This window comes from Bos mutus, chromosome 19, assembly GCF_027580195.1.
Source record: "Bos mutus isolate GX-2022 chromosome 19, NWIPB_WYAK_1.1, whole genome shotgun sequence".
Lineage (NCBI taxonomy): Eukaryota > Metazoa > Chordata > Mammalia > Artiodactyla > Bovidae > Bos > Bos mutus.
Window position 1 is genome coordinate 23,088,401 of NC_091635.1, and position 27,933 is coordinate 23,116,333.

Here is a 27,933-nt window from a genome sequence, read left to right on the forward strand (position 1 = left end):
AACAGACGGAAAATCCCACCACTGCCATTGGTGGGCAGTGGTGCCCTCTCCTGGCAGCTTGAAAAACTTGACATATGGCGGCCTGGGTTCGCGGCCTGGGTTCAAACAGCCCTTTGTTTCCCAAGCTGAGCTGACTGGGCCAGCATGGCTGGATAGGGTGATTTTAAAGATTCTGAGAAAACTTCACCCTCCTCCCCACATTAAGTAAGCTGTGAAGGACTGGTACTGAGCCATGGCTAACAATGGCAGGAATGTAGGAAGGGAGAAAGGGCTTGAGAAAAGGAGGGAGGCTGGACCAACCTTTCCAGTATGGCCCTCCTAGGTCCTAAGGCAGCACCTAGGAATCCATGCCACTGCTGCGCCTGCTTCTAAAGGGGGCAGTGGTAGCCACCGGGTCCTGGCTGGAACTGGCTGCCTCTGTTCTTGAGGTTGCCCCATACAAAACTCTGAGCTGGGCAGGAAACAGAGCAAAGGCTTCTGGGATGGGCCCTGGTGACGAGTCAGCCTCTGCCTCGGCCTGGCAGCAAGGGAGGAAGTGCTGGGTCAGGACCCTGAAGAACTGAACTGGCTCACCTGGTGGCCCACTGGGTGGCAATGAGGAAGTCTCTGAGCCTCTCTGGGCCTGTTTACCCCTCATAAAGGAGGGATCTGGATTATGGGTTCTTGTGTCCCTTCTGGCTCTTGGATGGGACTTTAAACTGTTCTCACTCTGGGGCAACTAGACCCTCCACCTTCTGCCAAAGTGCCAGCCAAAACTTTTAGAAGATGGCCCAACAGTGCTGGCTCTCTGACACCCAGGAGGAAAAACACAAGAGGCTCTGCTGAGAGAGATAGAGATATATTTCTTCTGTTGCATATTTCAGGCTTCACACTGCGCTTCAGGCACAATGCTGCTCCAGGTTCTTCTGAGAGCCCTGGAGGAGTCTTCTTCCCATGTCGCTCCTGAGGGCTCACCACTCCAGGGCAGAAGCCCAGGCCCTGCTTGCAGTTCTGGGTACCTGGGAGACTGCAGTGGTCTCCGCAGGCCCTGGTGCCCTGTCTTTCCCATCAAGGGGCAGGGTATGCTGGAAAGCCCTAGGGCCAGCCCCACCCCCTCTTCTATGGTCCCCTGGCTACAAGAGAGGCTGACCCATTACAGTCCAGCTCTGCAGTGCTTCCCTGATCACCTGTTCTCTAGCTCTCAGAGCCTGCCACAGCACTTGCAGCCCCGCAGAGCCTCAGCTGTGAGCACCACAGGCCAAAGCTGGGGGGTGAGGCCCTAGAGAGTGAGGCAGGCCCAGCCTCCTCCAGAGCAGCAGCAGATGGGCTTGTCTGGCCTCTGCTCCCCAGAGCCTTGGCCCACTTCCTGGGGCTGCTCTGGGCCCTATTGCACATCTTTGTTTCCAGTTCATCCCCCACCACCCATTTTTCTTAAAAAAAAAAAAAATTAGAGGAGAATGTGAGGAGGCTGGAGCCCTTCTCCCCATGTTCCTGCTAACATCTGGTCCCCAGCAGAGCCATTTCAGTGGTAAATACTATGCCCACCTTCCCTGCCGTCTGTGGGTTCTGGATGGCTGACGGGTGTACAGCCTGGGCCCCTGGTTCTTGCCTGTGAGGGAGACAGCCCTCCGTCATCTGTAAGGTGCAATTTCCCAGGTCTTCCGTAGGCATTGGCGGGGACCCTGCTACCTGAGTCGCCCATCCGCTTTGACAGGCCCCAGCTCAGATTTGGGGTCCGGGGACAGAGAGCTCCAGCTGGTCAGTCTGCAGAGCTCCAGGGAGGGACAGGCGGAGGGGCCCACGGCACACACTCCGGCCACAGACCAGAAGCTGCTTAGTTCTCCATCTGTCCAGGCCTCCAGCGCCGGGCCCGTGAGCTCTGCATGTAGTCGGGCAGCCTCCTCCGCGGGCTCTGGCTGAGGCAGGTTCAGGATGCCACTCAAGCCCTGGAAACTCTGTTCCATATACTCGTTGTGGGGTGGTCCAGCGTGCAGCCAGCTGGCATCATCTGGGGGTGCAGAGCAGGAGTAAGCATGCCCCACCCAAATGATCTCATGAAGGCCAGACCCTGGGAATCAGGTCTGGGCACCCTAGTCCTGTCCCAACTCTACCACTGAGTCGCATCTTGCTGAGTGACTTTAGGCTAATCCACAGAACTTTCCGTGCTTGTAAAACTTAGTTTTATAAAATCAAGACAGTAATCCCTTAATTCCTAACTTGAGAATTAAATAAAACAGTGGGCTCCAGGTACTTTAGGAAGTAGGGTTACTTTCTGATAATGGTCTGGTGTGTGTCACCTATGGCCCTTTCCAGCCCCCTCCGGTGGTCTCCAGAGCCCTCAGAAGCCTGGTACTCAGGCCTTCAGGCTGCGGGCCCTGCTTACTCTGCCGGCCTTCCTTCCCACCTCCTTTGGCATCCGGCTCCCCTCCACCCTCTGTTCTTCTCATGCACCAGACACCTGCTAACTTTGTTCCCTCAGTTTAGGATATCCTTTACTGTCTATAAAAATCAGCTCCTCCAAGACTCAGCTCCAGTAGCACTTGCTATCAAGCTTGCCTCCACCACCCCACCCTTTGTCTCCTCCATCAGACTGTGAGTCCTAGGAGAGCAGGGGTGCCTGTTCTGATCTGCCACAGCCACTGCCCCACCCTGGACCCCGTCCTCTTCCTGGTTACCTCTGCTCTGACCCACCTTCTCAGTGATGGGACATGGCTGGAGGAAGAAAACATCTACCTGCTTACTGAACACCTACTGTATACCAGCCACTTTTACCCAGACATTCACCCGATGGCCTCCAGAAGGCAGTCACATGTATTGGGCCCCCTGCAGGAACCTACAGCCTACGCCTAGTTTAGAGTCTGTTTCCTAGCCTCAGCTATGTGACCTTCTCCACCTGGCTACCAGTGGACTGGGAAGATGACCAACATCAGATCTGCTGTCCTAAGAATGTGGAACTTGTGGACTGAGGGGCCCTGGTCAGTCTCCATTGCACTGAGAGGCCACGTATTGAGAAGCCTGAGGCTGACACAGACAGAGAGCACAGGATGAGGGACAGGGTGGCCCCAGAGAGAGAGAAAGCACATCTGAGTCCCAGTGGGACCTGAGTCATTTCCTGAGTTCTGTGGGGGAGAGCCCCACATTTTTCCAATAATTTCCCCCTTTCCCCTGGAGCAATCTGAGTGGATCTATGTTCCACGCACCCAGGAGGTCTCTAAGAATTGTATTTCTCTTACTTTACATGTAATAAGACAGGTTCAGGAAGGCCAAGTAATTTGCCAAGAATAAAAGCCCAATTAAAGTGTCAGAGCTGGGTTCTAAAGCCGGGTCTGCCTGCCTGGGAAGCGTGATACCGGAGTGCAGGGCTCTGGGATGGTCAAAGCCACAATCTGCCACCTTCCCCTACTCTGATGGTTAGCTTCTTGGGATCACCTGTCTGTAAATCCTATCCTGCCTGACTCCTGGGTATCATTTGGGAAAACTTACCTTTCCTGAGAGGTAGTTTGCGGTTGAAGGTCAAGGGCAGCACGAGGAAGCGGGTCTCACCCAGGGGTTCCCAGAACTGAAGCAGTCGAACAGTCCAGGCCCCTGGCCGCAGGGGCCGGCTCAGTGGGGGTTTGTACTGCGTGACCTCCGTTTCCGCGTCTACCACGATGTCGTAAGATGTGGCCACCACATAGGTGGGGTCGATCCACACCACGGTGACTGTGAGGTTGGGGCCCCGGGCCCAGCGCTGCATGGCCACAGGCTCGTCCAGCGGCCCCAGCAACCCCCCAAAGTTCCGGAAGAGACGCTCTTTGGGGTCCCACTCGGTGCCAACCTGGAGGGAAGGAGGCAGCTGGGCAGGAGGCGAAGGAAAGTCCTCCTCTCTACCTGCTGCCCCCTCTAACTCCTGTGGGACATCACTGTCTCTTTCTGGTCCTCAGTCTCCCCCTCTACAAAATGATGGGCTCCGACTGGGATTTTTAACATCTCTATAAGCTCTGAGATTCATTCTAGGCTCCTGTTCTGACCTGCTCTGAAGTGTTGGGGGCAGTAAGGCAGAAATGAAATTCGAAGTCCTGCCCAGAGACCATCCCCACATGGAGCAAAGGCCTCCAAGAAAGAGACCAAGGAGACACTCAAAAGCCTAATCTTCTGGCCCGACTGGAATGTCCAGCTCCTTACAGAAGAAAATCCCTGAGTGTAGAATACAGGCTTGCGTTGTAGTGGAACCACGGTCCCCTCCCCGCTGACTGCATGTCCTCTGTGCATCCCAAGGCTGCCATCACTGGGAAAGAAGACCCAGGAATCCAGTCCTGAAAGGCAACCCAATCCTCAGCCCTCCCGTAGTGTCTGTCCCTCTCTCCCCACTACCCTGAGTCTTGCTGGGGATCAGGAGAAAGCAAGGGGAGGACCTGTCCCACCTCCAAACTCTGGAGCCGGCTGGCCTGGTCACTGTGCCCCAACAGCTTCAGCGACCCCTGGGGCATCAGCCACATCTCAAGCGTCTCTGCCGGCCCCTGGGCTGAGGACTGCACCGCCTGCGTCACCAAGTAGCCCTGGAAATGGTCGTCATAGAAATACAGGTGCACGCTGGACGGCAAGCCCCTGGGCTCAAACCTAAGAAGGTTCCAGCAGGGAGAAAGGGAGATGCCATCAGCACACCCGACTTGGCCTGGAGTCCCAGGAAGGGGGCTCTGGGGGAGTCCCATCCCCAGGTGCTTTCTTTGCCCAGATCTCACACCCGCAGATCCTATGTGCCTGGCTTTTGCCATCTTCGATTTGCATTTTTTCCCTGCCTCAGCTGGGGGCTCCCTGGGAGAGGCTCTGTCTCTTTCTGATTGTCCTCCTTATAGGGCATTACATCCTGAGAGTCTGCACAATGTCAAAAGGAGGTCTCACCTGCAGAGTGGGTTGGCCAGGGGGGACGCAGCAGTGGTGATGTGGCGCAGGCTGAGGCGGGCAAAAGCGGTGTAAGCAGTGAGCATGACATCGCTGAGCCCACTGGGGCCATCAGCCACGTCATAGGTGTTCTCCCAGTAGGCCTTGAGGGCTGGGGTGCCGGGGGGGTAGCTGCCATATAGGTGGAAGTCCAGGATTTCCAGTACCTCCTGGTTCACAGTAGATTCAAACTTGCGGGCGAAGAAGGTGGGTCTGGAGACTTGCTGGAGTGGGAGAGGCAAGGAGGGTGAAGGGGTCTGGAGGTCCCAGAGAGCACAGCAGGGGAGGCGCCTTTTCCCAGCAGTGCCTAGAGATCAGCTGCCGAGGGTTTTTCCTGCCGCCAGTTTAGCCCCTGCCCCCGGGGGCTGCTCCCGGTGAGGGTCCCCCAGATCCTCTGGTTGGACCACCCAGGATTGTTTCTGACCCCAGAAAGCAGCCAGCGAAAAGCTGGGGTGAGGCTCTACCAAGGGCCAGAGGTTGGGGGTCATGGGGAAGCACCTGCAGCCGTAGGAAGTCCTGCGGCTTGAAGTCGTTGGGTGAGCAGCCGCACCAGTCCACGATGTGCTTGTACTGGCACTTGCAGCCCAGCTTGCGGTTCCAGTTGGTGACCCGCAGGTTGTTGTCCACGAGGCTCTCGCAGGCTGGGCTGTTCTCCAGCACCGTGTGAAAGAAGGACTGCGGGGGGCAGGGCGGGGTGGAGGGTGAGCCCTCCAGCCTAGAAGGACTGCGGGGGGTGGGCCGGGGTGGAGGGGGGAGCCGTCGAGGCCGGAGTGGAGGGGGAGCCGCCGAGCCCAGAAGGACTGCAGGGCTTAGGGCGGTGTGGAGGGTGAGCCGCCAAGCCCAGAAGGACTCGGGGGTGGCAGGCCGGGGTGGAGGGGGAGCCGCTGAGCCCAGAAGGACTGCGGGGGGCAGGGAGGTATGGAGGGTGAGCCGCCAAGCCCAGAAGGACTGGGGGGGGTAGGCCAGGGTGTAGGGTGAGCCGCCGAGCCCAGAAGGACTGGGGGGTCAGGGCGGGGTGGAGGGTGAGCCGCCGAGCCCAGAAGGACTTCGGGGGGCAGGCCAGGGTGGAGGGGTAGCCGTAGAGGCCAGGGTGGAGGGTGAGCCGCCGGGCCCAGAAGGACTGCGGGGGGCAGGCGGAGTGGAGGGTGAGCCGCTGAGCCCAGAAGGACTGCGGGGGGGCGGGCCAGGGTGGAGGGTGAGCCATCCAGCCCAGAAGGACTGGGGGTGGCAGGCCGGGGTAGAGGGTGAGCCGTCGAGCCCGCCACTCGCCCCCAACCTGGGTGCGGGCCCGGTCACCCACCTCGGCCGGGAGCAGCGTGTATGTGTAGAACTGACGCAGCTGGGCCACAAGCGGGTCGTCTGTGTACACCACATACTCCACAAAGCTGCGAGTTAGCACGAACCAGTCTGAGCCGCCATCCACCACAATGCCTGCTGGGATCTGCCGCTCGCCCAGACGCCACATGTGCGAATCACACTCGTGGAAGAGCCGGTCCAGGCCCTGTTTCTTGATGAACCTGTGGGAGGCACACGGGCCTGTGGCTGAGGATCTTGCAGGGTGGAATCCAGGCTCTCATCTTTCCAGGAGTCAGCACTGCACTCCTCAATCTGTGATTGGTTTGGAGGTTTTGCAACCCAGGGCTGAGGCCACCAAGCCCCCTGTGTGTAGGGCTTGTGGTGAGAACCCAGGACCAGGGCATCCTCCACCATCCCCTTACCTGGAGTTGTCCCGGCCATGAGACTTGAGGAAATTCTTGTCCCGGTTCTTGGACAGGAAAGCTACGAGCTCCTCATTGGTCCTGGAGAGAAAATGGCGTGCGGGTAGCGTGTGTGAGCGTGGCTCAGCCACCAGCCCAGAGCAGACAGGCCTCTCCAGCACTCTTTTCCTTCACTCTTTGGCCCCTTCTTTTCTTACTGAGAGCCATTCTGGCCAACTGACCTACTCCAAGCTGATGCTCTGGGGTGGTGAGTATCTGAGGTCCCTGAGAAAGACCACCTCATCCTTCTTCCCCCCTTCCTGTCTGACCCAAGATCCTGGTTCAGACTTCTGGCTGCTTCTCCTCCCCATCTGTTGTCCTTTGCAACCCTCATATCATCTTTCAACAACAACTCCTCTAAAACATTGTTGGGGCCAAGGAATCATGTTTGAGGTGTGCAGATCCCAGAATGAGGCTTTGGGGAGGGAAGAAGTCCATCGGGACCCTGGAACCCTGAGTCCTAGAGGAGGCCCACCTCCCATCTGCAGGGCTCAGAGCACCACCCCACACCTTGTCGGGTAGTCAGTGGCACTGAGGTTGATGAAGAAGTCCCAGGCCCAGCCGGGCACCTCCAGCAGGTCCTGCATGCTCCGCAGATACATCCTCAGCAGGCTGGCCCCGCCCCAGATGGTGACCATGCGCCAGGGCGTTACCCGCACGTTGTCATACTGCCGGGCCAGCTCCACTACCTCTCGGTGCAGGTAGTTGGAGCGCTGTGGGAGGTGGGGTGGCGGTGGTGGGAACTCAGCGGTGGAAGATGAACCCCCAGCATTACAACCTCCCCACCTGGCCCCACCCAGGGCGGAGGACAAGTGACATGAAACGGACAGAGCATGGGCTGGGGCTCCAGCTCCGGAGCAGCCGTGTCACCTGGTGCTGGCTGCTCCCCCATTCCCTGCTCTCCTATCTCTGGGCCACTGAGCAAGTCAGAGACACTGTCTGTCCATGACGATCTGGTCTCTGCCCTCCCCACTCAGATGCCCTGTCTCCCTGGCCATAGCAGGTACCTCGTCCACATGGACATAGAAGAAGTGCTGCTTGTGGTACACAGCCTTGAGGAGACGCTTCAGCTGGCGGATGGCACGACCATGAACCACCAGCATGTAGGCGATTCGTACTGGGGGGCCATCTGCGGGCTGCTGGGCCCGGACCTCGTCCCACGGGATGCCAGGGCTCATCTTTCCTGAGAGTAGAAAACAGGGCATCAGTAAGGTCCCGCCCCAGGTCACAGGGTGGAGACAAGATGGGAAGAGGGAGCCGCCTGCTGTCCAAAGGAGGAACCCCGGACGTAGAGCCCGATGCTCCGGGCCCCGGGTCCACCTCAGCCACTTAGTGCACTCATCCCCAACTTGGGCAGCGAGGCGTGCCCTTCCAGGCTTTCATCCCTGAGAAATGGGGGCGGGGATCCCTGCCGAATACCCTCCTGGGCCCCCACTTCTCTGCCTGTGCTTGTCTCTTACCAGCCCGCTGGCAGTGCCGGGGCACAGCCTTGGGCATGAGGCTCCCGGCCTGGTGCAGGCACACCACGTTGGCGATCTCCTGCTGGCACTGCTTGGAGCTGGCCCGGGCCAGTGCAGACAGAGCGTCCTTGCCAACGATCTCGCATTTGGGTGTGAAGCTGTTGTCTGTGGGCTGGGGGGCGCCCTCCACACTCCCCGTGTCTCCATGTGGGAAGCCAGCCGCCCCAACCAGCGCTTCCTCAGCCGCTGCCCCGCTCAGGTTCTGGCGGCCTGGGGCCTCTGGGGGTGGGGTGGGGGGGGTCCGCCGGCCGGTTCTGTGCCGGCTAGTTACTGCCCGTACCACCTTGGCCACGGGCACACCGGGGCTCTCAGCGCGGCCCCGCCAGCGCCCATGCCTTCTGCCTGCGCTGCCCCGCCGCCCAGCTGAACTGTCTGTGTCCTTGGAGCCTTCGCTGGGGTCGAGTGGCCGTGGCTTCTTCTGCCTTCCTTTCTGTAAAAGATAGGCAAACACAAGTCACCAGGACAGTCAGTCTCCTCCTGCTCCTGCTCCTTCAGCTTCTGGCTGGCTCAGGCCTAGAAGCCCCCGCCACCCTTTATCTAGAAAAGTACTGTTTGCCTGAGTACTCTGCACTTCTGCTGGGAGGTTTCCCTGACCAGCCGGCGGAGGAAATGTCGCCCTCCCCCAAGGCACCATCACATCCACATCCCCTCCATCACACAGATCACAGGGCACTGAGCCTCCTTTGGATTCAGATACCACTTTCTTTTTCCACAAATAGGAAGATGAATAAGAGAGACATGCAGAGACCCTACAGACAACAGTGTCCATCCAGCACTCCCACCCAGGCTTCACTGGGACAAAATGATGCTCTTCAGAAGGAAAAAGCATTCTGCCATCTACAGTATTTCCACATGGGAGTGCTGCAGCTGCAACAGAGCAAAGGGGTCTTGCCTGGTGGAGAGAGCAGAGGTGATATCTGAGACCCCATTGCTGGTTGGGTTCTCTGGGAAGCAGAGACTAACAGAGTGCAGGAGACTCCCTTGGGGGTCACACTCTGGATGACGGGGTAGCAGGAGCAGGCAGCTGCAGGGAAAGCCTTCAGATGGCCAAGCTGGCCTGACATCTGGGCAGAGGGGGATGAAAGAGCTTCAGACAACAGCTTGGCTTGGAGAGGGCCTTGACCAGCTAGTGGGAAGCTCCAGGACAAAGACAGCCTAGAGATGGGAGCCCTGGTACTACTGCTGGGAGTGGCTGAGGAGGTGTCTGGCCATGGCTGGAAGGCTGAGGCAGGGCGCGAAGGCGCCTGCACGTGCAGGCTGGCGACTCATCGCTCCTTGTGGCAGGGCGGCTTGCGAAGGGAAACCGAGATAAGGGAAAGCCTCCACGCCTGCTTCCCGGCTTCTGCAGCCTCTTCTCAAACCTAGGAACCTCCCTAATGATCCAGCCACACTTGAAAGTATGTATAGCCACACTCATTCCAGCTTTCCCTGTCCTTCTTTTGTGATCCCCCTCTTCCCTGCCTGACCAAATTCCATCCATCCTTCAAGATCTAGCGGAGTCTCCATGTGTGAGCCCGTCCCATTTGCCTCAGGGTGGGGCGTTCTTCTAGCTGACCAACTCCTTGGGAAGAGGCTGTCGTGTCAGCTCCATCTCCCCGGTGCCCAGCGGAGTGGCTGGCATGTAGGGTGTCTGGCTGGTGTCTGCTGGATGAGGCACAGACTGGATGGAGGAGTGAGAGGCTCCGTGTGACTACTCTGGAGTCACTAGGGCTTCCCCCTCAGCTCTGTCACTCCCCCACAGTTACATACCCTCTCTGAGCAGGTTCCCTCAACCATCAAATACAGAAGGGAAGAGTGTCCAAGAGATAGAGCCTGAGATACTGCAACTAGAAAGAGCTGTCCCCTCTCTCTCACCACTCTCTGTGTGAGTCCTCTTCCGGCCTAGCCTTCCAGCAGCAGCACTCACTGGGCCACAGCCTCTGAAGCAGCCTCCTCAGGATGCCCTCCTGGTGTTCCCCTGGTGTAGCCTCTGTGGCCACTCCTCATCTGTCTTCTTGGCTGACCCTGCCTTATCTCCCAAGACCACTTTGGGGACTTTCCTTGTCTGGGCTTTCCAGGTGACCTCACTCAGTCCCAAATTTCTCTCTGTGGCCTAGAGGGGCTCCCTTGAACTTTCAGTTGTCTAACTGCCAGCCTCCTTGATGCCTCTCTTGGGAGTCTGATAGACCTCTCAAGCCACAAATCCAAAAGTGAGCTCCTGATCTTCCCTCAGTCGGCTCCTTCTTCAGTTAATGACCAGTTAACTGGTTCAGTTAAGGGCCAGTCCACCCTTCAATGTATAATATATATAATGTATAATGTAATATGTATAAGTGTATTTTTAAAAATATTTTATTTATTTAGCTGCACAGGGTCTTAGTTGTGGCATGCGGGATCTTTAGTTGCGGCACGAAATTCTTAGTTGCAGCACGTAGGATCTAGTTCCCTGACCAGGGATCAAACCCCGGGCCCCCTGCATTGGAAGTCTTAGCCACTGGACCACCAGAGAAGTCCCTGTATAAATGTATTTATATGGTGCTATTCTACGTCTCTCGCCTTACAAGAGTGCCATGTCCACGAAAATAGAGCTTTTTGTTGTTTTGTTCACTGATGTATTCCTAGAGCCCAGAAGAATGTCTGGCAATGGGAGACTCTCTCTCTCTATATATATATGTATATATATAGATAGATAGATAAATTTTTGGCCATGCCACACAGCTTGCAGGATCCTAGTTCCCAGACCAGGGATTGAACCCATGCCCTTGGCAGTGAAAGTGCAGAGTCCTAACCACTGGACCACCAAGGAATTCCCTCAGTAAATATTTGTTGAATGAATGAATGAAAAGCTCTTGGCACAGGCTCAGCATTCAGTAAATGCTGTCATCCTCACTAAAATTAATGAAAGGGAAACAGTCAAATGTGAAGTCAGGAGAGAAGCCAAGGCCTTCAGATACTTTGGACCACTGGGTCGAGTTTTCCCTGTCCCCTCCTTCCCTAGGACCACCCTCTCCTCCTCTGTCAGAGCATGGCAGATGCCTTAGGGCCAGAGCCCCAGCGCTATACCCTGGGACCCCAGCCTTCTGTGCCCAGCATCCAGCCAGCCCTCTGATCTCTTGGGAGGTGCCCAGTGAGAACTGGGGATGTCTGTCTCCATCTGAGAAGAGACACCTGCAAGAGGGAGGGCAGAGTGGGGAGGAGGCAACAGGCTCCATTCTGTACCCATGTTGGGGAGGGCACCCTGCACTGGGAAGCCCCTAGGAAAGGTGGCTGCAGTCCCACTGAACTGAGCGTATGTAAACTGGTGATGTGGGACCTGGACACACACGGGGCAGGGAAAGACATTCTCAAGCTGAGGTGGGTGGAGATGGCAAAGGAGCTGTGGCTTCTCAAGATGGAAGCCAGTATCAGTGAGTGAGGAAGCTGGTCAGGAGGGCAGGGCTTGGGGCACAGGGCCAGGCTCGCTGTGGTGGGGGAAGGATGTGGGAGGAGAGGGCACGTTGGTGTCCTGCACTGCAGCAGGAGCTGGCTGACCCTGAGAAGGACAATCTCAGAGGGGGCTGGGGGACCAGAAGGCAGCAGGGAGGAAGTGTGGGGGTCCCTGGTAGGCAGCCAGCCCCTTCCCGCTGCCTCAGCCCAAGGATGTTTATATGTGCAGCAGCAGGGCCCCATACTCGTACCCCTACAGGAGTTGCCCAAAGGTGCCCCTAAGTCAGAGTTCCCTCTAAGTACTGAGGACGGGGACTGGCCCTCTGACATCCGCCTGGATGCATTCTGGCCTCCGAGGCCCCCTCTCCTCACTGAGGAGGAATTCAAAGCCCTTTCCTGGCTCTGTAGCTTCTCCTTGGAATCCTTCTCTGAGTCCCAGAGACATAGAACACAGCAATGCTGATCCACCACCTTTGGACTTCTCAGACTGTGCTTAAAGGAAGCGGTGAGACAATGTTTGTGAAAGCTTTGAAAACCATAAAATGGCTCTTTGGATGTTAATGGTCATCTCTGGTCTCCAACCTATCGCAAGGCCAGAGTGTGCATCTTAAGTGCATGTCTCATTTCATCCCTGCTTAGACCCCTTTGGTTTCAGCGCTCTCCCACTGCACTTAGAATAAAACCCCAGCCCCTCACTGCGGGCTGCAGGATGTGCCCTGGACTAACTTCTTCCAGGGATCCCACCACACCCTCCTTCCCACTTCTTGAGAGGAGCCAGCTACGCCCATTCTCTTCGGGGCCTTCTGCCTGAACTCTGCCTACTGCTTCCCCAGGCTTTCAGCTCACAGGCCACTTCCTGCAGAAGCCCTCCCCAACCACCTATCTAAATTAGCCCTCTTGTTACAGAGTTTCCTTTTCACTGTCAGTCTCTCCCTGCAGACTGTCTGCCCACAGGGCCGTGACCTCATCATCTATTTTATTTATTTCTGTATCCCCAGTATTAGCACAGTGCCTAGTACGAAGTAGGACGTAATATTTGTTGAATGAATGAATGAATGAGTCGCTATTACCATTGTGCAGTAGTGAAATAATAAGATATTTACTGATGGTTTAGCATGTGCCAGCAACTCCTGCAAATACTTCACAGGCATTACCAATGAGAGAGGTGATATTATTGCCCCCATCTTGGGGTGGGGGGCAGATACCATTGAGGATGCACGCGAAAGAGGTTAGGTGATTAGACAGTGGTCACACTATTCACCAGGAGCAGTGCTGGAATAGGACATAGGACGGTGAGTTGGGGTGGTCCAACTCAGCGCCCATCTTCCTAAATACTTATTATGCTGCCGGGCTGCCCTGAGGTGGCTGCCGAAGGGCTCCAAGCACTAATGGCTGCTTGGACTGCACAACCTCTAGGTTATCAAGGATCTTTTTTCCATTCTGGTCCAGGGATTCCCCTATCTGGTTCTGCTAGGAAGCTGGAGGAGGAGGTGAGGAGGTAGGATCCCAAGCACTGCACCAGTTCCCCACCCCAGGCTGGAGGTAGGGCAGCAGAGACCTTGAGGCCTGAACAGTCTCTCAGCCCTTCCAGAGATTCACACAGCCGTGTAGCAGAGGGTCTGAGAAGCCCTGGATGCTTTGCCATGCCCCTCCCCAAAGTGGTCACCAGCCCCTACTCACATATATATTCCAGGGTCAGAAGGCTCCTTAACTCCTTGTCAGCCCATTCCATGTTAGAATGTCTCATCTGCCCCCAAAATCATCTCTTCGTCTTCCTGCTACTTACTGGACCACAGAGAACAAGCTCACTCCCTTCAGATGTCACAGAGTCAGCCTCCCCTAACCCCTAAGCTCAGCTCCTTTTGGAGTTATGATCTCATGTGACTCTGTCCCAGCTCCCCTCACCATCCCAGTCTGTTGGTTCTCCCCAAAAAAGGCAAAAGCAGTGATTCTTCCAATTTCCACACTAGGCCTTCCATACTGCCCAGATGCAAGAAGGAAAAATGGATATCAGGGCTCCCTTGGCCTTCACCCTGCCAGGAGGAGAGGCCCAAGAGGATGGGGCAAGCAGAGCAGAGAGTCTGACTCAGAGTCCACCAAAACCCAGGGGTGGGGGCAGGGAAGCCCTGTCTTCTGGTCCACAGCTTAGGGTCAGGGTTTGACTTATCCTCTTCAACCTTCCAGGATGGTCTCAGACCCCACTGGACCCTCCTGATCACACTGGGGGAGACATGTCTAATCCTCCAGGGAAAACCACATCAGCCAGGAGACTCTCAGAACGAGGACCTGGGGCACTAAGAAGGATAGGGTTTGCCCCTGCTCCACAGCCTCGGCTCTGCTAAACCAGCTGCTGCTGTCCCATTTTCTTACGGTCAGAGAGGGCGAGTCCCCAATTCCCTAATGTCCTGAGGCTAATTCACCAGCTCAATTCCCCTGCCATCCTGTCCAGAAGACCCATGCAGGTGCTTCAGACCCCTGGTTGAAAAAGCCACGCCTCAGGGGCACTCCACTTCTCTCCCTCGGGGTCTCCCTCCCTCTCCTCAGTTGCCAGACTGAGTTCCACCCCCAGGCTCCACTTCTTAACTGGCCAGTGCCCCGCTGAGGGGCGGGTCGGCGCGATTGCCCGGGGTCCCTAGGCCCCATTCCTCCGCCCACGGCGCGCACACCCCCACCCCCTCCCAACTTCAGAAAGTTTGGCCTGGGGCTCCCCGCCTCCTAGCCGGCTCGGGCCCAGCCGCGCCTCTTGGCCGGGTTCTCCGCCACCCGCGCCTGACCTTCACTGCTCGCGGAGCTGGAGACCACCCCACCAAGACCCGCTCCTCGCGGCCGGGGCCCCTGCCAGCCCGCGGCCCGTCCTCCGGGTCATGCACCGTCCCCGCGCGCAGGCCCCCGGTCCGCCTGGGAAACGGGCGCCAGGGGTCCGAGGCCCCGAGCCAGGCGGCCGCCCGTGCGCAACACGCAAGCGGCCCGTGCCCCACTTCCCCGGCGGGGGCCATCCGTTTCCCCGCCAGGACCCCGCGCGTCCCCGCGCCCGGCCTGCCCGCCTGCCCGCCCGGCCGTCGGAGCACCTCGCCCGGCTCGTCGTCCTCCAGAACGCTGAAGCTCCACACCACTAGGCCCTGCAGCAGCAGGATGGCCAGCGCCGTGGCGATCGCCAGCTTGTAGCGCCGCACCAGCTTCTGCACCCGCGCGCTCGCCACCATCTTCCTGCCCCGGACGCAGGGCGCGCGCCCAGCCCTGCAACCCGGCCGCGGGCGCGTGCACGGGCGCGGGCAGAACCGGCTTCTCCCGAGGGAGGCGGGCCTGGCGCGCGCTGGGGCGGGGCCGGGGGCGTGGCCCGAAGGCCCCAAACGCCGCGCCCCGCGGGCCAGGGGCGGAGCCTGGGCCCGCCGACGTAGCTGTCCCACCGGCCGCCGGCCTCTCGCGCAGTGGTTCCTTGCTTGTCTTGGTCAGTGCCCCAGCTCTTTGCGCGTTCTCACCTCCTTCCGAACTGCAAGCCCATGGAACCAGAGTGCAGAGAGGTCTGTGGCCTCACCTGTCTCTGACTCGCCGCCTGATGTGGGGTGTGGGGTGAAGGTGGGGTGGAGAAACTCAGCTTCGCCGAGACCAACTCCCTCTCGGCCCTCTTGCACGCAGAGAATGCTAGAGCGCCCAGAAACGCCTAAGTTGGAAGCGATTGTGTGAGTCCCACAGCCCTTGCTTAAAAGCCTTGGAAGCCGCACCTACGGGGCAAAGTCTAACTCCTTTGACTGGCATCTGAGGCCCTTCACGAAGCCTTGTGTCCTCTCTCCTCTCCCTCTCATCCTCAGCATCCTCAGACTTCTACTTGAGTCGTGGTTATTGAATTCTAGGGTGTGTCAGAATCATCCGCAGGATTTGATAAAATAGATCGCTGGACCCGCTCCCAGAGTTTCAGAATTTTCAACAAGTTCCCAGATGATGCTGAGCTGCTAGTCTGGGAGCACGCCTGAAGAAGCGCTAGACCTTTGCACGTGCTGTTCCCCCGTCTCGGCCTTAGCAGCCGCTCCCCAACTTCACTTCCCTTCCCATCCGTGGCATCCTCCCAAGTGCTTCCCCGGCACAGGACAGTCCAACACTGCCCACATACATGGTTGTAATTTCTCTGGAATCATGGCCTCTTATTTGAATCCTTAGCTCGGCGATGGACACTCAGCAATGCTCAATGAATATTGTGAAAGAAAGAGCAAATGAAGCCCAACTTCCTGTTTCATCAGCTGATCCTAACATTTTTGGAAAGCCTGGCATGTTCAAGCAGGGCATAGAAAAGGCCTGAACCCCTGCAGCACTCCCCTAAACGTGTCAGGTCCACTGAGAGAGGGAAGGGGATAAGAAGCAGGGCATGCCCAGCATAACCAGGTCCATGCCAGGTGGTGAAGCCAAGCTCCCTGAGAAAGAAACGATCAAAAGAGCAAAGCGAAGGTTGACGATTTATAATGAAGATTTTAAGAATCACTACACAGAGGTCTGGAAAAAGAGATGATTAAAAAAAAAAAAAAAGCTTGAAGGCAATGATAAAAGGGTTTGGGAGTTGTCAGGAGATAAGCTTGGTGAGGAAATTCTGAATACAGGAGATGTAGTTATTTGATGGCACTTAAGTAAAACCTCCTTTAATTATCTCCTGCCCTTTTGGTATTTGTAATGGTTGCACTCCTCACCATTAGTTAAGTGGGAGAATTGTAAACAATGTTTCAGATGACAGACTACTTAAGAGAAACTACCCTTCAAGATTTTGGAAAACATCAGTTGGCATACCAGCAATTGATAGGTTAATTAAATATAGATCTGTGTGTTCATTCAATCAGGTCTCCCAGGGACTGTCTACCTGTCCATAGTCCCCCTGCACCCAACAATTAAAATAACTTTATTTTCCGCTGATTTTTAAATGTATTTCTTTATTTTGGGCTGTGCTGGGTCTTCGTGGCTGTGCTCGGGCTTTCTCTACTTGTGGTGAGTGGGGGATATTCTTTGTTGCTGAGCATGAACTCTAGGGTGCTTGGGCTCAGTAGCTGTGGCTCACAGGCATACTTGCCCCATGGCATGCGGGATCTTCCCAGACCAGGAACTGAACCCTCATCCTCTGCAGTGGCAAGTGCATTCTTACCCATTAGACCACCAGGGAAGGCCTATTTTCCACTGATGTGCAAATGATATGTACTCATTATATATCATTTAAAACATAGAAAAAAATAAGGAAAAAAATAAAAGTCACCTGCAATCCCACTCCCTGAGACAATCGTCATTAATATTTTGGTGAAGATCCTTTCACATCTCTTTACGTGTGTAGAATTTTCCATGAATGGCATCACATTGCACATAGGGTTTTTAAATATAGAAACTTACTTTTAAGTATTTCTTTCCCCTTCCCCACTATGTTAACAGTCTGGTTTCCTTCCTACCTTCTTTCTTTCCTTTCTTCCTTCCAGTTTTGCAGCAGTTCACACACACATACACACACGTACACACACACATGGGTTTTTTATTTGGGGGTGATATGTGTCATTATATTTTAAAAGTTGAATCATATTACATACACTTTGTATCTTGCTTTTCTCCCTTGATCGTAACACATGGTAGAAATTTCCCCAGGATGGATGGGACAGGTCCATTTTTTTAATGGTTACATAATATGCCACTCCTTTTTTGAACATTCACTTGATTTCCAGTTTTTGTGACTACCACAAGTCTATAATAAATATGAAAAGCGAAAGTGAAAGTCCCTCAGTCATGTCAGACTCTTTCATGGCCTGTAGCCTGACAGGCTCCTCTGTCTTTGGAATTCTCCAGGCAAGAATATTGGAGTGGGTTGCCATTTCTTTCTCCAGGGGATCTTCCCGACCCGGGGGTTAAACCCCAGTCTCCTGAATTGTGGGAAGATTCTTTACCATCTGAGCCACCAGGGAAGCCCCAAGAAAACCACCTGTTGATACAGCCTTTCCTTGGAGTGGGTAGCCATTCCCTTACATGGTTCTACACGAATCCCTATGCACTAATGTTTTCATTTCTGTTGCAGTGTTTCTAGAGGATCTTCCCGACCCAGGGATCAAACCTGGGACTTCCGCATTGTAGGCAGACGCTTCACCATCTGGAGTCACCACCAGGGAAGTCTTAGTGTTTCCTAGGAATGGGATTACTGGGGAAAAGGGAATTTTAAATGCTAGTAGCTATTGCCAGATTGCTTTTCCAAAGAGTTGTGACAATTCACTTTTCCAACAGCATTGCATGAAAGTATAGTTTTCAGGCATCCCTTCCAACAGCAATTATTATCACTTGAATTTTTGCTAATCTGATAGGTGAGAAGTGAGTGCCTTAGTTGTTTATTTGTGATTTTCTGCTGAGGAGTGTCTCAACTGGTTTCTTGACTGGATTTTCTTTTCCCAGAATTGCTTCTTCATAATCTTCATGAGTCCATCTATTGCTATTACACTGTTTGTTTTTTTCTTATCAATTTAAGAGTTTTTCATCCTTTTGAAATGGAAAGTTTTCTTCAATTTATCACTGTATTTTGATTTTTTAAGATCTAAAAATAGAAGACTTTTCTTGGAATCAGTTATGTTCCTCTTCTTTTATAGCTTCTCATTTTCCCTTCAGGTTGGGTGGATCTCTCTGATTCTTGATAAGATACACGGTCTCACATATTTTCTCCTACAATATTTATTTTACATCTTACATTTAAGTCTTTAATCCATCTGAAATTTTTTGTGTTATGGTATGAAGTAGAGGTGTAGAGTCCTGACTTAGCACTTGTTCCTTTTCACTCTATCAGTACCCGTATAGATTTTACTGTTTTTTAATAGATTACTGGTAATTCCCTGGCAGTCCAGTAGTTAATATTCCACACTTGCACTGCAGGGGCCCAGGGAAGTAAGATTCCACAAGATGTGCAATGTAGCCAAAAATATTAGAAAATAAAAAAATAGGATAAATTGGTTATTGTGGTATAACATGCCTTGATTGATTTAGATTTGACCATATAATATACGAAGTTCATTGCTTCCCACCATCCCCTCTTCTATCAGATTCCCCTATAACTTTCTCTGTGCATTTTATTTCTTTTATTGTAGAAAATCTTGAAAATACAAAATGGCTCCTCAGAAAATCAGAGCGGGAAAGCAGTTTTAGTTTTAAGTGGGCTGCTTCTATGATATGTCTTTTCTCATATGTTGGCACTATCCTTAGATCTTAGCTTTAGGAGAAATATTATGATACGTGGATGCTGGATGTTTTTAACTTCAGCAGCTGGAGCTCAAACTTGGCTCAGGACCAGACCACAGGGAGGTCCCTGCAGTAATATGTCTGGGCTATGCTTCCCAAGCGTCTCCATGGGCCCTGTCTTCTTGCCTTTATCTAATTTCTGCGTCTTTGTTCAGTTCTTTGGATTGACACTTGGCTGGGCTGTCTGTCTGCTGCACATGATCCTGGTTTTACCCCTAGATGCAACCTTTGGGACATCTTTGGCCAACTCACACACAACCCAGCTCTGGGTTCTTGGGCCTCCGCTTATCAGGTATTAAGTTCGAACATCTATTGAAATAATGTATGTGTTTTTCTAATGGGAGATGATGGTTGTTTTAAAAATGACTTCCACATATTAAAAGATTTTTGCATCCCTTAGAGTAAATGTAACAGTCCTAGTAGATTTTTTTTTTAATTGTAGTATAGGTTGAGTTTAACTTGCTAGTATTTTAACATCTATTTTATAATAGAGATTGACCTATACCAGAGGCTGCAAACTGGTGACCCATGGGACTTGTTTATGTGACCAGAGCAGTGTTTTGAAGCATTTGATTTTGAATTCTTGAATAAGGCGTGCACACCCTCCAGTTCCTGTAGTTCCCACTTTCCCTGTCATTTCACACATCAGTCAACTTCACCCATTTATATTAGTTTCTGGTGCTTATAAACACTTGAATTTGCAAGGTCTGGTCTATGATTTTCTTTTCCAGACTTAAGAATTAGAGTTTACAACATAAATTGAGGTGCATTATTTCTTTATTCTGTGTTTTGAAATAATTTATGCAACAATAGGGATTGTTGTATAATAACAACAATAGACACTGCTGTCTCTTAACATTGGAAAAGTCTTGCCAACAAAAGCATAAAACCCAGGAGTCTTTTAGGGAGCTAATTCTTCAGTAACTTCTATTTTATTTTTTCTTCTTGGTTATTGATCTATTCAGAATTTTGTACTTCTTTTTTGGGGGGTCAATATTGGAATTTATGAGTCTTTTTCTGAAGAAGAATTTAAATGCTCCACTACATCTCTATTATTTTCCTTTCTCCATTATTTTGTATGTATTGCATGTCAACAGTATGGATTATTCCGAAATGAAAGGGTCATAGCTCTTTCAGTTTTCTAATTAGCCAGCTGAGAGCCCATATCCAGTATTATCTTTCTCTTTAGTCCTCTGAGTTGTCTAAAAAGCCTGTGGTGACCACATGCATTTCACAAAGGAGGTGTCAATTAGGCTCCTGGCTCCAAGCTGGGGAGTAGGAAAGCACTTTGGGCAGGACCTTCTACTCCTGCAAATCATCTTATTGCCACATGGGGTTGCTGTTGAAGCTGGTCTGTAATTAGAAGTCCTGATGGGGTTTTCCACATCCCTACCCAGGCGCTTGTGGTGTGTTTGTGCTGTCACTTCAGTCATGACGTACTCTTTTCGACCCTATGGACTGTAGTCCACCAGGCTCCTCTGTCTATGGGATTCTCCCAGCAAGAATACTGGGGTGGGTTACCAGGCCTTCCTGGAGGATCTTCCCCACCCAGGGATTGAACCCCAATCTCTTAATGTCTCTTGCATTGAGAGGTGGGTTCTTTACCACTAGCAACACCTGGGAAGCCTTACCCAGGCCCTTAAGCCCAGACAAAATGCCCATTACCTGGACTCCCAGGATTTAAGTATCAGTGCTCAGAAGGAAATGGCAACCCACTCCAGTACTCTTGCCTGGAAACTCCCATGGACAGAGGAGCCTGGTAGGCTGCAGCCCATGGGGTTGCTAAGGGTTGGACACGACTAAGCAACTTCACTTTCATTTTTCACTTTCATGCATTGGAGAAGGAAATGGCAACCCACTCCAGTGTTCTTGCCTGGAGAATCCCAGGGACGGGGGAGCCTGGTGGGCTGCCGTCTATGGGGTCACACAGAGTCGGATAGGACTGAAGCGACTTAGCAGCAGCAGCAGCTCAGCTCTTTTACCCCCAAACTCCATCTGCTAGTGTTTCCATTGTGAGAAGTAGAAACTCTATCTCCAAGTGACTTAAACATTAACAAGAAGAAAGTGTAAAGTTCATGCTTTGACATAGCCATTATGTTCCAAACATATAAAAATGAGAGAAAAAGTTTCAAAATACATAAACAAGCTAAAAATAGGATAAACATCTCAGGAGACAAGAAGGAGAACCAACTGGTGGTAAGACCAAAACCAAAGACCTGTGGGGGTAGTAGGAGCTAAAATATTGCAATGGACTAGAGGACAGAGCCACACGAAAACCAGCCTGGTTTCTGGCTGAAACCAGGGATTGGAGTGAGGCCCCCTTACTTGTGAAAGGATGCTGAAAAAAAAAAAAAGGATAACCAACCAGCTCTCAGGAACTGTGGCCAGAACTGTAAGCCCAAGGAGGCAGCAGAGGAAAGATACCCTCATAACCAAGAACTGAGTCAACCCTGTGCCTGAATCTACAAGACCCTCAAATTAATGAAGAGCACAAGTTCACAGTGACCTTGTGTTCAAAAGTCATGTTCTGGACTAATCTTGTGGATATAACCGTAAAACTAAATCCACCAGACAAGAAAGAAGAGAAATAGAGCACAAAGCAGAATCAAAACCTCCCAGCCATCATGAGCCTGAAAACCAAAATTCCAAAGCGCATAAACTCATGAAGAAATCAAATGCCAAAAAGGACAGCCAACTCAACAACCTAAGTATGAAATTTAGATGAAAGTTATTTTTTGGACTACACTTGCAAAGATTTGAAAATAAGGATGCTCAAATTCAGATGAGAATGAAATGAACATATAGATACAAAATGTAAGCAATTATAAATCTCAGAAATAAAAACATAGTCATGAAATTTAAAAAATCTCAAAGATAGGATGAGTTTTAGGCTGGATATAGTTGAAGATAAAATTAGTGAACTAGAAGATAGTTCTAAAGAATCTACACTGAATGCAGCAAGGGGAAATAAAGAGATTGAAAGTGAAAGAGAGCAGTTCAATGAGCAGGAGGATGAGACTCCAAAATATGTCCAATAGGACTTCCAGAATAAAGAACAAAGAAAATGGCAGGGAAGTAATATCGAAGATATAATAGCTGAGATTATTCCAGATATAGAAAAAAGTACCCAATCTGGTAATGTGTATCTTCCTAAGTGTGTTTAAGCAGTTCACATTTATTGCTATTAATGATGTATTTGGACTTTCTTTTACTATTATGCTATATTTTCTGCTTACCATCCTTTTTCTCCACTTTTTTCCTACTTTTCTACCTACTGCTGAGTTGATAAAATCTCCTATTTTCTGTTTCTCTCTGCAGTTCTCTCTGACAGCTTTTGTCAACTTATTTGATGCCTTCTGCTTTTTTTTTCTTTAAATAACTTGTGTTTTAATCACCTCCTATTCACTCCACTGGTGAGGGAAAGATTACTACTCTAGAGTTATGGGGATGGCTGAATACCTGATGCCCAATTCTGGGCAGTTTGTTCGTCACATATACTTACTGTCCAGGAGAGGCGGGCACAGCACACTCTGCAGGGCCATATGGGGGTTATACTCAGAGCCAGAGTGAACAGCCTGGGGAGGCGGGCATTATAGTATCAAAAGTGTGAGATGAACCCTGGTTTTCACGAGAGGCTGTTATGGGCTTATTTGAATAATCGTGCAGGTGAGAGGGAACTGAAGCCTACTTCTGGGTATTAAGCAGGACCTTATCCTGCTCCCCTTGATAAGGAGGGTTGTTTGACTAGGGACCTTACTGGAGGGAGCACAGTGGGGAGGGGAACTTAGGCCATTCAAGGCCCTCTCAATTTCACCAGGAATCAAGGCAGCACTTAATATTGGGTCTTAGTTTTAGCCCTAACACATTTTGCTCTTAATTTTGTTTTTAGTGCTGTATAGATTATTTACTGTAATCTTTAATAATTTAGAAAGCAAGAATTAGAATTCTTTATTAATTCTGCTTGTATTTACCCTAAAGGTTTTCAGAGGTTTTTGATATGATATTCAATGATCATGGGCTTCTCTGGTGGCTCAGACAGTAAAGAATCTGCCTGTGGATGCAAGAAAGCGGGGTCAAGAAGATCCCAGGGTCAAGAAGATCCCCTGGAGAAGGAAATGGCAACCCACTCCAGTATTCTTGACTGGAGAATTTGATGGACAAAGGAGCCTGGCAGGCTACAGTCCACCAAAGAGTGGGATATGACTGAGTGACTAACACTTTCACTTCTTTCAATGATCATAGTCCATATAGAACTCTATATTTTGTTCCTTGTTGTGGAAAATAAATTTTCCCCCACTGGTTCCCACTATTTCTTAATTTTATCTGGGATTATAAAGCCCATCATTTTTGTTTATAGTAGCTAATATCTTTGAAAGAAAATTACTTTTTCTGAATCTTCAATTTGAAACTATTAAAAAAATGATTTAATGTATATGCTTTAACTTTAAGTTATATAACTAAGTTATAACTTTAAGTTATAAGTTAGATCTAATGTCCTTTACCAAAAGGATACTTTTTTAAAATTTATGTATATATTTGGCTGTGCCAGGTCTTGGTTGCAGCGTGTAGAATCTAGTACGCTTCAGTGGCTGCAGCGTGTGAGCTCAGTAGCTGTGGCACTTGGGCTTAAATGCCCTGCAGCATGTGGGATTGTCCCAGACGGGGGATCGAACCGGTGTCCTCCGCACTGTGTGGCTGATTGTTAACCACTGGACCACCTGGGAAGCCTGATGATTTTTAAAGTGGGTTAGGAATTTCAAAGTAAGGCATATTTATTGCAACAAGCCAGTTGAAAAGAAGAGTTTCTTCAGAAACAAGCCAGTTTCCGAAGAGCCAGTGGCTCCCTTTCTTTCCTTACTGCTCCCACCCCTCAGAATTAATCAGCCTTGACAATTTTCTTTTTTTCCTTCTACATCTTTCTCTCTGCTCACATAAATGGTCAGATGCAAACCCTTTAGTAAGTTCCCCCTCTTTATTTTACAGAAATGAAATGATAGCTAATTTATTAGAAATCGCCGTGAGAGTTATCACTTTCGCATGTGTGCGTGCGTGTGTTTGTCTACACTCAGTTGTGTCCCATTCTTTGCAACCCCGTGGACTGTGACCTACCAGATTCCTCTGTCCACGGGATTTTCCAGGCAAGGATACTGGCCTGGGCTGCCATTTCCTTCTCCAGAGGATCTTCCCAACCCAGGGATCAAACCCGTGTCTCTTGCATCTCCTGTGTTGGCAGGCAGATCCTTTTACCACTGTGCCACCTTACTTTAGCGTAGATGAACCATAGTTTATTGAACCACTGACTTGTTATTGGACATATAGGTCATTGCTAGTTATTTTGCCACTGTACTTATTGCTACAAGAAGCATCATAGTTCATATATCCTTACATACTGGCGTCTTTATTTTTAGATTTCCAAGATTGTGTTGAGTGTGTACACTTTAATTTTTTCAAGATATTGCCAAAAAAGATGCTAGATTCACACTGTCACTTTTTCTGGGACAATGTGTGAAAGTTTTCCCCCTAAACCTCTAAGAAGGTGCTTCAAGCTGGATGTTTTCTCATTTACTAATTTTTGCATCTGATTTTTTTTCCTGTGTCCTAGTATACATTTTCAAGAAGAATACATTTATTCAAGAAGAGTACTTGGAAGGGATTATTTTTTAAACAACATCTGCACCTGAGAAGGTCTTTTTGTTACCTTCATCATGAATGACAACATGGCTTTTCCTTTAGGTTTTTCTGCTGCTAAGTCACTTCAGTCATGTCCGACTCTGTGCGACCCCATAGATGGCAGCCCACCAGGCTCCCCCGTCCCTGGGATTCTCCAGGCAAGAACACTGGAGTGGGTTGCCATTTCCTTCTCCAATGCATGAAAGTGAAAAGTGAAAGTGAAGTCACTCAGTCGTGTCCGACTCTTAGCGACCCCATGGACTGCAACCCACCAGGCTCCTCCATCCATGGGATTTTCCAGGCAAGAGTACTGGAGTGGGGTGCCATTGCCTTCTCCATTAGGTTTTTCTAGATCAGTATATTTCAAACTATGGTCACAATCCACTCAAGTTAGTAACTGTTAGTGCATTTAAAAAATATATAAAATGACACAGACAAGGATAGAAGACATTAAAGTGCATTGAATGTAGTAAAGATAATTATCATGTATCATGAATGTCCAAAAATCTGAGTGAGAAAATTAAAGTTTTATATCCTTTATCCTGTTAAAATATTATATATAATATTTATGTATGTTAACAAAATAAAATGTATTTCTAACAAGTTGAGGTTAAAAATTGACATTTACTTCTCTGGATGTTGTGAGAAATCTGAAATCATTTTAATTTAGGCTGTTTGTTTTTATTGCCCATTTGTTTGTAAGATCCTTATTTATCACCCCTCTCCCCAGTTTAAGTTTGTTTTAAAAAAAATTTTTAAGGACGTATTGTTTTAAAAAAACAAGCAAGCAGACAACAGAACTGAGGATATAAACTAAAAGTTAGATCTCCTCCTTCAGTTTCCTGTTTTAAGGGTGTGTTTGTGTGTCTGTGTTTCAGAAATTTTCTTAACTTTTTCTACTTGGAGAATTCCACCATAGTGTGTCTGAATCTGGTCCTCTTTTCATTAACTTAGCTCAGGACTCAGAACATACTCTCAGTTCCAATTGAGTTCTTTCTGTGCCCTAGAAAGGCTTCCTCCTTCTCGTGTCTTTGATTACTGCTTTTGCTGTATCCTTTTCTCTCTGGAATTCCTATTATTCCCAGGTATATCCCCTGTGTCTAACTACCTGTCTCTTCCTTTTCATCTCTTTACCATTTTACCCGTGACCATGTTAATTTTATTTTCTCCAGTGTCTTGTCTGCTATTTACAGTGTTCATCTTGGGTTTTAACCCAGCTATTGTGGTTTCTGTCTCTCTGCTGTATTTCCTGCTCTCAGATTTCTGCCTCTTTATTATGATCTTTTCTACTTTCTTGATCTTTTCCAGAGTCTCTTGGAATCTTATTGAGAATCTGAATCAGATACTCAACGTTTTTTAAAAACCTTGTGCAGCAGTAAATATTTTTGGTTTTCCTACCAGGGAGGCAGCTTCCTCAGAACCTTGGGGAGGGGGGGTTGTTTAACTTTTGGGCGGCAGAATCTTCCCAGATCTTATGAGGTTTCTCTACCTCATCTTTACAGAGGAAATTCTGTCTGCCCAAGGTGACTGTGAAGGTGGAATCTTGATTTCTCTTTTCCATGTGGAAAGATATGAGAAGTGGGAGTGGCAGTGGGGGGACAATGTCTTCCACTCATTCTCAGAGAAATCAGATGAGTGAATGTGGCTCAGCTCCTTCTCAGAATGTTTTCTGGGCTGCTGTTTGTCTGGCAATAATTGGCTTGGCCCTGAAGCAGGCAATGTGTCGGGGCCTGCTGGCAAAGTCTAGTTGAGGTGTGAATGACTAGGGAGCCCATTTGCCTAAGGAACTAACACCGCATTCTCCAGTCCCTCCTCAGTGAGAAACTTGACCGTTTCATATCCACTTGCCTAGTTCCTGTAACCTTTTCCTCAAATGACTCTGTACTCAGTAGAAGGAGTTACCACCTTTTTTTTTTTTTCCTATAAACAAGGGACTCATGTTATGTGGAAGAGTTCTTGGGTGAATCTTTCTCAGAGGATCATTCAGGCTCAGATTAAAGGCATGGAGGAAGTTGACAGGGAACACATTGGGGATGATCATTTCCGATGTCATAAGCCAGAGGAATAGGAGAAAGCAGGAGTTGAGCTCCCACTGCTGGAGACTCAGTGCCTCCTCCATTGATAGATTTTTAGAAAAGGGGAAAAATGGAAAATTTTTTTATCATTTTTTAGTTTTATCACTTTTAAATTCTCAAGAAAACATAACTGCTGCAAATACGTTAATGAAAGGCTTTAGGGAATTTCCTGCAGGGTGCTGGCATGCTTCTCTACTTCCTGGAGCCACCAGCTTGCTTCTCAGGGCTTCTGGGAGGCTGAGCCCAGGTGTGACCAGCCAGGCACCCAGAGTGCATTGCGGTGGTACGAAAGCTTCAGGGATGCACTCTCACCCCATCCTCCCTAGGTCACGTGGCCTCCAGCCCTTGCCTGCTGAGTGGAGGGGACTTTCCGGGCAGCCAGCATCTCTTATTCTGGTCTGCTCTGATTTTAAAAGTTTTCCTCTTCCCCTTTGATTTCTGACTGTGAAAACAAAGAGTCATCTTCTGCGCTTTTAGCATTTGATTAATTATCATAGAGAGGCTAAAACAGCTAAAGCCATTCCCAGGTCATCAAGCGTCCCTGGAGTTTGTGCACCCGAGGAAATGATGCAGGTGAAGAGTACTTCACGACAGAAAGGCCGGACCAGGGCTGTGACGAGGTGGCACGGAGGCTTGGAGGCCTTGGGAAACCTTGATGGCAGGACCTGAAAACACTGCCTTCTGAAAAGTAGAAGCAGTTGAGTTGGACACTTAACATCACCTTTGGGCCAAGGCTGATTGCTATTCTTGGCAAAACACAAGAGGGGATATGAGTTACATGAGTGACCCGCAGGTTCCCATTTGTTTTTCCTGGGGAGGCCCCTCAAGTCAGTGACCAGTCCATGCCCAGAGGTGAAGTAGGCGGTCTGCTTCCAAATGTTAATGAGGTACATGTTTGTGTAGAACTGAACCTCAGTTTCTCAGAATGGATTGTGATGGTCTGTGTCTTGTGTATGTATGTGTGTATGTGGTTCATATGCCCGCAGATCAGGACACCTAGGCTCTGAGGAAGCTCACAGGCTTGACCCTGTCTTCACTCTGACCGACTGAAAGGAAACTGGCTTGGATTTGGCATGGCTTGATTTTGACCAGACTGCTGATGCTCTCACAGAGCAATCTCCATGCCTAATGACTATCACTAGAAAATGTCCTGACGTTGGAGAATTCTGTCTGGGTTGGCTGGGGCTAAGGGCTAGACAATACCGCTGTGGGGTCTCCCCAGAGGATGTAAATAATTCCACCATCAGGCAGGCTGGGAAGAGCCAGATCCTGTCATAGAATACCAGAGCCTCAGAGATAGGCCTAAAGCTGGGAAGAGGGAAACCTCTTCTCTCTGGGGTGGACGGTTGTTGGACCTGGACTCCAAGTAGGGAG

The 27,933-nt window shown here is 50.5% G+C and overlaps 1 protein-coding gene across 1 annotated transcript; it reads right to left on the reverse strand.

The window, feature by feature from the left end:
• Positions 1-1,414: 1,414 nt before the first annotated feature.
• Positions 1,415-14,879, reverse strand: XYLT2 (xylosyltransferase 2). Its single transcript, XM_070389701.1, has 11 exons — positions 14,650-14,879; positions 8,117-8,606; positions 7,664-7,839; positions 7,167-7,369; positions 6,618-6,698; positions 6,200-6,416; positions 5,398-5,574; positions 4,861-5,123; positions 4,383-4,578; positions 3,463-3,796; positions 1,415-1,987 (listed from the first exon to the last, which is right to left on the reverse strand). The coding sequence occupies exons 1-11, from the start codon at positions 14,782-14,784 to the stop codon at positions 1,665-1,667; spliced, it is 2,595 nt and encodes an 864-aa protein (XP_070245802.1). The 5' UTR covers positions 14,785-14,879; the 3' UTR covers positions 1,415-1,664.
• Positions 14,880-27,933: the final 13,054 nt, after the last annotated feature.

Bases quoted from the DNA above. Each gene is read 5' to 3' on its own strand.
- XYLT2 (XM_070389701.1), bottom strand. From the start codon at position 14,784: ATGGTGGCGAGCGCGCGGGTGCAGAAGCTGGTGCGGCGCTACAAGCTG. The intron at 8,607-14,649 runs GTGCTCCGACGG...TATCTTTTACAG, and splicing joins AGGACGACGAGCCGGGCGAG to AAAGGAAGGCAGAAGAAGCC. The intron at 6,417-6,617 runs GTAAGGGGATGG...TGCCTCCCACAG, and splicing joins CATGGCCGGGACAACTCCAG to GTTCATCAAGAAACAGGGCC.